Raw genomic sequence first — 11,198 nt, 5'->3', positions numbered from 1 at the left:
GGTTTGATTTGTGTCTTTTTCTCCCTTTCTTTTAGATGAAGACTGTTCTTACAGGTGCCTAAGACAAAAAAGAGCAAACACTTATAGGAAAGCAGCCTAATTATGTGGGGTTTTTAAACAGCCAGGAGGAAAAGGTAGCTTGAAAACCAAAATATCTTGGAGGCTCCTTCTGCATCCATAGTGTGTTTGATAAATTGACTTTTGCTTCCAGGGCACACATTCAGCTTCTTCATTAGTATAATGATCCTTGGTCTTCTCTTCCCCAACTTAGATGATTTGAATAAAAAATTAAGTTTTATGAAAGGTAGCCATTAATAGAGTCAATAAATTTTAAGCTGTGATTATATATCACTTGCAGCCATCCCGTCCCTCTCTGCTGTAGATCAAAATATATTCAGCATTCTTAAAATACATTTTCCATTGTCTGTTTGACAAGAATAATCCAGTGTGTTGGTGAGTACCAAGGTGACCTGAAAGTTTTTCTAGCACATAATCTCCTCTTATTCTGTATTATGTATGAACTCAGAGACAGAATATCTGCATTGTCTTAAATAAACTAGGTAAAATGTATTTCAAAAAGCTTCTTGAGTCAAAAAGTAGCAAATCATTGTATGTATTTCCATATTTGTATAGTTTCATTATATTCTTGTTCTAAGTTACTTTTAAGTCTCTTTCATATTTAAAAAATGAACTACACACCTATCATGCAAAATGTAAAGAAGTATGTTCAACTAGTTCAAATTAGATATACAGTAAAAATACACTTCCAAAGAAATATCATTTCCATTTTTGTTCATGTTTTTAACAGAATTTCAGACTAATACATCAAATGTGGAACTGTACAAGAATGTGAAGAAACATTAGGATTGCAGTAGTAAAAAAATGTACAGCATTCAAAACCAACAAGCTCTAAACAACCAAACAATACCACAGGATTGAAACAGTCATGGGGACAACATAGGTCATTGGAGCCAGAGTGAATCCTAATGCACCTACATAAAGACCCTACATAGAATATTGTCTCTTATTTATATGCAAAATCCCTGATTTGATCAAACCAGACAATTTCTCTAATTGTCTTGTATAGGTTTCAGATAAGATTAACATGAGAGTACTCCCCTTCGTGAAGGTCAGGTGTTTGAAAAGGCAATATTGATAATTGGTTTGAAAGGTATTTCCATCCACATGGATTCAGGTAGTTAAGATACAAGATCACAAATAATAGCAGTACAATTTGAAAGAACCATTGGGATTGTTCTCTGCTACATTTGCCGTAACACTTCAGATTTCAGGATTCAGTATTTTTAAACTGTTCACAGGTTAATACACAGGGTTTTAATTATGGGCTGTAACCATTTAACAGTGGACCAAAATTGCCTTTTAAATCAAGAAAAGATCCAGCTTACCATGTAAAAAAAAAAAAAAATCTCCAAAGTGATTGACAATGAACAAAATGTTACAAAGAGCAGAATGTCCGTGTCAGAACAGCTTTGAAAGGCAGATATGTACCTGTTACAGTCCACCAACCAGCACAACATCCTTATCAGACATTTGGATCACGAGGAAAAATGTCCTGGATAAACCTGTAACATTTATAAATTCAACACAAACCACCTTTTTTAATGTCTCATCACTGTGCATCAACTCAGCAGACCCTGGCAGCCGTGGGTTGGTGACCAGAGCCCAATCCCTCTCACAGATCTCAGCTAATTCCCAGCTTTGAGGACTGTCCTGCTTTGCCCATAGCTCACCTCTGGGGTTTTTTAAGCTGAAGTGTTAAAAAGGTTAATAAATGACCCAATTATGTCAGCTTTTCTGTCCCACAGTCCTCATACTCTGAAATCTCTCCCTGATCTTGATAGGAATTTGGCTTGCACAAGAACAGCAAATTTGCAGCTTGGAAAGGTGAATAAATGTAGCGTTTTTAAAACCAGAACACTGTTCGGAAAAAGTCCAGCCTACAAAATCATTTTCAATGCCCTGAGAAGGGCAAAGAACACAAATCTTGGCATCTATCTTGCTGTTTATTTAGAATAATCTTTTAGCAATTCTGATCCAATGGGAATGAGGGATTAGTTTTAGAGAGCTGGCCAGTACAACCCAACATCTGACTGAAAGAACTGATTGGAACAGGTTTGAAAAGGAACAACCATCTGCATCTTATGTACCACTCCAAACCTCTAAACCTACTGGGCAAACAGCATCTGTAGACTCGTTCTTATACATATTTAAACTTTGCTGAGGTATTTCTTTTATTACAGAAAAGCAATTTTAAAAACAATAGGAAAAAAACTCAAAATATGAGTTCTATTCTGCAGAGATTTTTGGGGAGAAGGAATTCAATTGTGTTGAAAGGTCCATAATCATTAAAGGAATAACCACTTTTAGTGTCAATAATATATTCTTCCTTGGCTTTTTATTCCTTCAAAACATTACAAAAAACGTAAGGCTGTGACTTTATAAAACATAATTTTGCCTCAACTTTGCCCACCGGTGTTGTAAAATAACCTGAAATACTTCAGCCTCTTTCCTAGGGCAAAGCTCTCCCAGTGTCCACCTTGGTGATGGAGCAGCTGTGGCCGCAGAGCCGTGGGGCCCCGCTGGCCCCCAGGACATGGGACAAGCCACACCTTGCACAAAAGCAAGATTCATGCAAGATTCATGCATGCTGGCCAAAGTCAGGCGTCCTTCACGTGGCAAAATGAACCATAGTTCTTCTACTTGAGTTTTAACATTATCAGATAACTTCTACCTGCAACTAACATTATTTCTCTACAATGAAGGTACCTAGACTGTTGTACAAGCTGGATTTCTCACCCATAAATACTTTGGGAACCAGAGGAATGTGTACATCACATTTAGGGGTTTTCCTAGGCAGACACTGTGTTTGAAGTGCATTTTTCTAACCTTTTTAGATCCAGTCAGCCTACCTGGATTGTGACACTAATGTTAAATGTAACTGCAGCCGTTACCAAGTAGTTTCCATAAGTGGTTTTATTACTGGTTAGATTTTACAAATTCTGGTATTCGAACAGACTTCGACCTTAAAATTCTAAAACAACAAAGCAACCAATGAAAGGCTTAGGACTATTCAAAGTAACAAACTCTTTAACATTTTTTGCCCTGGTCATAAATATACAGAGAGAAAAAGAGAGAAGTGGACATGGAATCCAAAGAATGTAGATAAAACAGTATATAAGGCACATGGCAGTCTTTGAAAATACAGAAGCTTTAGCCAACTTAAATTAATTGCTGTTTCCCTTGCTCAGTCCACAAAACTGTACAGTTACACAAATGTTGTGTTGCAATAGATCTTCCAAGTTATTCTTCAGTCCATACTCCATAATACCAGAACACTACATTTCCTTCTGTTTTTTAGGAGAGATCCTAATTGTGGTTAGTCAGTTGCTCAAAGCCTCTATTAAAATACACTTGGAATTTCAGCTAAGAATAATTTCTTTTTTAAAGAAATTATTAAGAAAGAGTCATCAGAAAAGATTTGTAAGAGTTGTCTGTGAAGGACTTTGAGATTCATGAACCTCAAGACTTCCGGGCACTGATGTCAGGACCGACGTCACAGTTGGCATAGTGGGGTTAGTCAAGTCTGTTAAAGTAGTGGGAGTGCTGGATGGACTCATGGAGGCATTGGATATTTCTGAGGCAGGACCTGATGGGGTCCCTGCTTGGAGGGTTGAGTCTGAAGTCTTATCCACCCCTGTGTTTTCTTGACGTAAGAGGTTCCGTCTGAATTTGGCTCGAGCATTTTGAAACCAAACCTGAAACAGTTTAATATAACAGGGCAGCATTTAAAGACCTGCAGAGTTTAAAAATGCAAAAGCATATTCACAAATTCATCAATGCTGGAATTGGGAAGATGTTTTTACTGGTAACAGATAGCAGTAGTTCTAGCCATGAGAAATGGCCTCTGCTTGCAGAATATTCCTTCTTCCTGTCCTTGCATCCCTGCAAGCAGAGTGCCCGGGCCAGCAGCGGGCTGAGCATGGAGGCTGGCAGGCTGAGCTGACTGCACAAGGTGTGTGAAAGGATGCTCAGAAATTTGGCAGCATGCAGAATCCTCGAGAGCCCTCGACGCCAGCAGCATTGGGCTGGGTGAGGCCAACACCACGCACCTGATGAGCACAAAATCAGGAGCTTCCCCCCTTGTACCTCACATCCATGTCCCAGCAAAGTGCTGCTGGCACAGCCCAGGGCACTCTGCCTTCCCAGGGGCTCCTGCTGCCCCAGGAGCTCCCTCACATGCCTGCAGTGCTCCCCTCTTTGCAAAGGACTCGCCTTCTTTCTTGCTCTTCTCTTATTCTTGCTCAAATGCTCCGGCTTCCTTTGCCTACACCTGTTTCCTTTATCAAATGTTTTCAGGGCTCGGAGCCGAGTGCCGGGAGGGAAGGAGGGAAGGAGGGAAGGAGGGAAGGAGGGAGGGAGGGAAGGAGAGAAGGAGGGAAGGAGGGAAGGAGGGAAGGAAGGAAGGAGAGAAGGAGGGAAGGAGGGAAGGAAGGAAGGAGAGAAGGAGGGCCCCAGGAAGGCGGGCGGAGCTGGCGGTGCTCCCACGCAGTCCCAGCTGACGGACCTGCCTCGGCTGCTTCACTTCTCTCCTCCTTTCCTCACGTCTAGGGATGCTCCAGATCCAAATTCTCCCTATCGAGCACTCTTCCTGCCTTGAAAAGCTTTCTCCCCCAGCCAAAGGTCTTTAATGTGCACACCCTGTCTCTCACGCTCTCTTCAGGGAATGCCACAAGGAAATAATCCTCAGGCACAAATTCAAGGGCCATGCATAAATCAGATCCCTACAGGTCCTTCTTTCTGAAAGCTCAGTATTTTAGACCAGTTTATGTTGCCATTTGCTTTGTTAAAACACCTCATTTAAAGGCTGTTTATCAGTTTCATATACAAAAGTTCTCTTAAACCAGCACAAGTGAAAATATTCCCATGATTTTATCAGAGTCCAGTAGAGCAGTGACCCTGCTACAGACCAGCAACGTGGTCAAAAAGGGGCAAAGCCCAAAGTGATGTTTTTGCCTGACAGGTTCCCAAGCAGTTCCTCTCGTGGGGCTGCTCAGAGTCCCTCGTGTGCAGGGGCTGTGGGTGAAGCCGAGCACTTTGTTCTGGTCACTTAAACCACAAAGGCTCAAGCACCAACTGCTCAGGAACAGCAAAAACAGCAACTGGAACTCTCATAGGACTTTTTACCTTTCAGGTAGAAATCATTTCTACTTGTTCCACAAAAGAATTTAGTGGTTGGTTTCTTTAAAATATCTTCTGGCAACTGTATAAAGGATAAGAGCTGTGAAATGGAGTTTGGAGCTGGCCGCTGTCGCTGTGTGTGTTCATGTAGCCATGGCATAATTAAAACAGAACAGACAAACCAGTTGGCCAGCTGTAGATACACCTACTTCTGCACAATTTCACACTTATGTTCATTAAAATACCCATATTTTTATATTCAGTAGTCCCAAATATGGGAAACATGACACTCTCCTAAATGTCCAGCTGCTCCTTCACCTTACCAGGGCAAGAGGCTCTGTGGTATTCTCTGGAAACGTGTAGTACATAAAGTGAGAAAGATTCCTGGTGTTTATGGATTTCCCTTCATCTTCCACTCTCATGAAAACCTGAGCTCAGCTGCCCTTACCAATGACCAGCCATACTGCTTTCAGGAGCTGCACATGGTTCATTGTCTCTTTATTAGTGGCAATTCGTGTTAGACATGGAAATATCATATAATCCTGCAAGTATTATCTGAAAATAGAGATTATATGACTGCTTTTACTTCCTTCCCCACTGGAATATTGTCAAGGTTAATCAGCTAATGGTTACAAGGCTCTTTAAAATTGTATAATAATAAATATTTGTATTATTACTGAAAATACATCCAATTATTTGAATTCTAAAAACACCTTGTCTTATGATAGAAGGGATATCATTATTCCCACCATAGTGGAAATAATGGACATTCTGGCATGTGCTTTAAGTCTGACATCCTCAGCAAAGCCTTTGTGTTAGAGAGTGGTGAGAGAGGAGCAGGGCTGTTCCTGGGGCTGTTCCCCTGCCCGTGGGGCTGCTCCCAGGGCTGTTCCTGGGGCTGTTCCCCTGCCCGTGGGGCTGTTCCTGGGGCTGTTCCCAGGGCTGTTCCCCTGCCCGTGGGGCTGTTCCTGGGGCTGTTCCCAGGGCTGTTCCCCTGCCCGTGGGGCTGTTCCTGGGGCTGTTCCCCTGCCCGTGGGGCTGCTCCCAGGGCTGTTCCTGGGGCTGCTCCCAGGGCTCCCATGGGCAGCTCATGCCGTGCACCTGGAAGGGCATGGCAGAAACAACCACCCAGACACACAGAACTGGAAGAATCCTTCCAGAAGGACTTATCTCACATCAATTACACAATTCCTTCAGGACTGAGGAATAAACAAAATCATTGGGAAGTATTTAGTGGGTTTCTGTCCAACTGTATCAGTACAAGGCTGAGCTATTTCAAATCAAAGGGGAAGATACAGCCCAAAACTGCCAGTGGAAAATGAAAAGCAGCTGCAAGACCCACCACTGCTGCTGCCACACTCCGGTGAGTGGAGTGGGCACTCAGCACTTGGGCAGAATTATATTTACTGAGGGGAAAAGATTGCACTCCCTCTTCAGTGATCTGGGCAGCAAATTCTTTGTCTCTACCAAGTCAAATCGGAATGAAATAACATCTCCATATGATAAGGGAGTGTTGAAAATAAACACACTAAGTGTTGTGAGGGATTTGGATACTGAAGTTAATGGGATCATCACCTTAGATGACTTTATATTCTGGTTTGTAACACCTCCATTGCTGCATCTGTTACATATTAGCTGTGTGAACAGCTTCTGCTAAAAACAAAATTTTAAACCAATTTTGCTCATTCACACAGCTACCTGGAGACATTTAGGTTCTCTGAATTTCACTTAGTAAGTGGAGGATGTAGATAGAGGATGTAACACCACAAAGCAGACTATGTTCACTAACTGCACACACATTGTGATGACTCTGCTGTAATTAATAACTGTTCAAGGAGATGTTTAATGAATGGGGGCTCAGGAAGAGCCTGCAGCCTAAAGCAAACCTTCACTAAAGGGCAGCATAGGTCCCTCCATGGGATGGAAATATTTTAGCCTTGTTTACTACTGGAAACTGGACCAGCAGAGTCCAAATGCATGCGGTGATTTCTGTAGGATTCTGGGAGTGACTTTACTGGGGACTGATTCAAGAAAAAATAAGTGGTGTACAAGACACACACTGAAAAATGATGCTTTATGTTCCTGAAGTGCTTAGGCTGTGGATAATCTTATTCCAGATAAGAATACACCTGGGGAAAGAAGAGGTACATACCTACAGCTAGCACATCACACCTCCTCAGGGCTATCTACCTTCACCTTCCTTTTCTGAACTCACAGACAGAAAGGTCAGTTCCCCAGAGAGCAGCATTTATGCCAGTTACGTTAGTTAGCTCAATTAGCTGGGGCCGTTAATTACTAATGATAACTTACAATAAAAGGCTTATGTTCCTCAGCTGCAGTATAAGATATAAATTAAATTGTGAATGTAAACTTCAATTGGAAGGAAACAAAATAAAAATAGGTGTTAAAAACATAAATAAGTTTGCTGTGTTTGAATGTGGCTACTTTGAGTGTGCATTACAAAGACATTGAAGGAAATGCATTCTGAGAAGCAGGTTACATTTCCAGGCCATCCCACCACTGGACATGTGCAGCTGGAGACAAACTGTATATAAAGCAAAGACACCAGTCAGGGCTTCCAACTCCAGTATCACAGAACATTTAGAAAATCCTCAAATTCTCTGCTCCTCTACAAAGTCCCCTCATTACACGACATGTGGGGCTGTCTCTACAGCAAGGGCACTGCTGCTGTTCCCTAAATCACCAGGAGCTCAGTTCTGTGTGTTTAGGAAGTACACCTTTCTCCTGATCTGCTCCCTGCACTTCCTCTCAGAATAAATTCTATGAAATGTGTCCACAGAGCCGGGATCCCTCACCAGCTGAATGGAGATCTGAGCACACAGAAAGTCCCAGAGCTCACAAACACCTGCTGGGGAGTGTGGCAGAGCTCTGGCTCCTGGCAGGTGTGCCCCTACACCTGCAAACACCTTGGGTGTGGGACAGGCTGGTGCTAATGGTGCTGCTTTCCATCAATAGTGCCAGTGAGTCACTTTGTGTTCAATCAGTGACACAGATGGATGCCAGCCTCTGGCTCCAAAGAATTAACAAGTGACACTGTCTCAGTAACCAACATCATGGTGAGTTTTCCCAGCAAAGAGCAACCCTAAAACTCATTGATGTGAACTTTATTGTCACTCACAGGCAGAGATAAACCAACTGGGCAGAAAGGTTCTGAAACATACAAAATACAAGTTTGTGTACTCATGGCCCAAATAAATTCTCAAACAAAACATCCATGACTAGAGAGTGCTCATAAGAGGCGGGAAAACTCAAGTGATACCAGACAAAGTGTCACTCCATTTTCTAGAACTGCCCCCAACAGCATCATGCTCAGGGAGCCATCCTCACCACCAACTGCAGCTAAAGGAGTCTGGACATAAAGGAGTATTTAACTCTGAAAGTAAAAGAAGTGAAACACCAAATACCAAAATGATAACAAAACTTTGGTGGAATTGTAAAGTTCTGCAACAAACAAAAGAAGAACCACAAAGCACCTTAAAGCTGCAAATTGTGATGTGTAAAATGAAATGAAGAAGCAGTGAAGCAAGGAAGAAACTGAAAGAGGAACAGAAGAGTAATGGGGTGAAGTCCAATTTTGGAGACAAGGAAATATGTTCTGAATAGGAAGAAACAGAGACAATAAACTGGAAAAAAGATGCAAGGAAAGACCCATTCAGTGAAAAGAGAAGGGTGGGATGGAAATCAAAGTTGGCGTGGAGGGACAAGAGAGAACAGAAAGATAATTGAGATAAAGACACTTCTAGACACTGATGTGCTGTTTCTCAGGTAATTCAGGTGTGAATTGGTACTACCAAAGTCTCTAAATTCTGAGGGTAAAACAGAGGAGAAGGGTCAGTCTAGGGAGAGACCAATGCAGTGATGACTTCAGCCATGTTGTGGTTTAAGGACAGTTGCTGTGAGACACCACATCGGGTGCTGGGATGTTCACTCTGCCAGAGGAATGAATCCGTTCCTGCACAGCAAATCAGGCTCAGAAAAACAAACCCAATCCAGCTGTGAGGACATAGCCATGAGAAGTCGTTACGTACAGTTTGTCATTTACTGGGAAGCCTACAAAACCTTTGTTCCTTCTTCTGGCAGGTGTTAGCTCTGAAAGCTCAGGATCCCTCCAGTGAATTCAGTTCTCCTCAGTAGTTGTCTCCTGCCCTCCACTTGCCTGTGACTTGTGAGCTGTCCACGATGCTTCCCAGGATGGGGCTCGCAGCCCTACCTGTCTCTAGGAAGGTCACAAATCCTTTTTCTACAATTAAGACCCATTTAAAAATTTCAGCAATAAATCCTGGAATGCCATGGCTCCTATATGCCCAAGTTTATCTCCAGGTACAGGCATTTGGGTAAGTGCTCATTAAAATTGACTTCTTGAGTTAGAACCATAAATTAAAATGCAGCTGAATCAACTAATACTGTTCCCTTTCCTTCCCACAATAGCTCAAATGGAGTGTGTTCCCATGAGCAAGAAAAAGTACTTTTAAAATGCAGTTTCATTTCATTCTAAGTTACTAAACTATGAGTAAAAGTTTTTGAAAAATTTAATTTACGTCCACTTCAGTTATTAACAAAAACCCTCCTCCTTATCCTGATAAAATGAATTCAAACTGTTTATTAATTTCTAACAAAGGTAAGCATTGACATGTTTTCTGAATTTCTAAACTAAAAGCTCTCTATGTACAGTGAGCACACTAACTAGAATAAGTCACTTTTTTTGTACAGCAGCCTGGAAGCTAAAACATGCACCAGAATTAAAGAACTCCATGAAAACAAACAGGGCCCCAAACCTTCACAATTCTCATTAAATTTAGAACCCAAGTGATCTGCTTGACAGAAACTGAAAAGAAATAACTCTTCTCATACTTTCTAGGAATTAACTTTGTCTCAGAGAAGATACAAATTATTAAGGATATCTTGAAAAGCAGCAAAAGCCATGGCTTTTTTAATATGAAACTGGTATTTTGATTACTTTCCAAGCAAAAGACGGCTCTTACCTGAAGAACTCTTTTGGTGAGGCCAGTTTTCTGAGCTAGCTGTTTCAAGTCCTTGGCATCAGGGTTGTGGTTAATAGCAAAGTACGACTTCATTGTCCGCAGCTGGTGGTGTTTGAAGGACGTCCTCATGCGCTTGGTTTTCTGACTGCTGGGGTACTGCTGGTCTCTGTCCAGGTGGTCACCATCGTTCTCATTGCAGCTTAAAGCTTAAGGCAACAGGAGGAAAAGACCTGTGAATCTCTTGCTCCACAGCCAGTAGGGTGTCGATTTCCCCGAGTTAAAATGACACACCACAGCACGTACTGGCACAAGCCCTGCCTGCCTTTGCTCCATTTCATGGATTTGTAGAGCAGTTTCCTTTGGAAAAGCCCTCTGAGGTCATTGTGTCCTGCCATTAACACAGCACTGCCAAGGCCACCACTAAGCCGTGTCCCCAAGTGCCACATCCACGTGGCTTTGAGGTCCCTCCAAGGACAGGGGCTTCACCTCTGCTTTTGGGGAAGTTTCCTGACATCCACCCTGACCCTTCCCTGGCCCAGCCTGAGGCCGTTCCCTCTGCTGCTGTCCCTGTTCCCTGGAGCAGAGCCTGACCCCCCTGGCTGTGCCCTCCTGGCAGGAGCTGTGCAGAGCCACAAGGGCCTCCTGAGCCTCCTTTGCTCCAGGCTGAGTCCCTGCCCAGCTCCCTCAGCCTCTCCGTTCTGGGGCTCCATTCCCTGCCCTGGACACAGCAGCCCCTCAGTGTCCCTCCTGCCACGAGTGGCCCAGAGCTGCCCCCAGCCCTGGAGGTGCCCCAACAGTGCCAGCACTGGGGTGAGCACAGCCCAGGGGCCATTGGCCTCTTGCCCACCTGGGCACAGCTGGATCATATTCCTGCACCTTCCAGCCATTCCCTCACAGTAACCAGCCTGCAAGGACCCTGCCCTTCCCCTCTGTGGCTTTTAAAATGTCAGCTCTGTTTCCTTTCCCCTCTGCTCCACCTCCACAGAACTTTTCCTC

At 43.2% G+C, this 11,198-nt stretch overlaps 1 protein-coding gene across 5 annotated transcripts in view; it reads right to left on the bottom strand.

Annotated features, from left to right (window-relative positions):
• Window positions 1–542: 542 nt before the first annotated feature.
• Window positions 543–11,198, bottom strand: part of LHX2 (LIM homeobox 2) — a 34,078-nt gene continuing 23,422 nt past the window's right edge. For all 5 annotated transcript variants that reach the window (XM_071454158.1, XM_071454160.1, XM_071454159.1 and 2 more), the window contains exons 4-5: window positions 10,203–10,408; window positions 543–3,776 (exon numbers count right to left, since the gene is read on the bottom strand). In XM_071454158.1, coding sequence (XP_071310259.1) covers window positions 3,489–3,776; window positions 10,203–10,408 — 494 coding nt within the window. In that variant the 3' untranslated portion in view covers window positions 543–3,488. The remainder of the gene's footprint in view (window positions 3,777–10,202; window positions 10,409–11,198) is intronic.

The sequence above is a fragment of the Agelaius tricolor genome, unplaced genomic scaffold (assembly GCF_023055355.1).
Source record: "Agelaius tricolor isolate 1412-34295 unplaced genomic scaffold, bAgeTri1.0.p SCAF_38, whole genome shotgun sequence".
NCBI lineage: Eukaryota > Metazoa > Chordata > Aves > Passeriformes > Icteridae > Agelaius > Agelaius tricolor.
The sequence above is the reverse complement of the archived record's forward strand: the minus strand, read 5'-3'. Positions and strand labels throughout refer to the sequence as shown.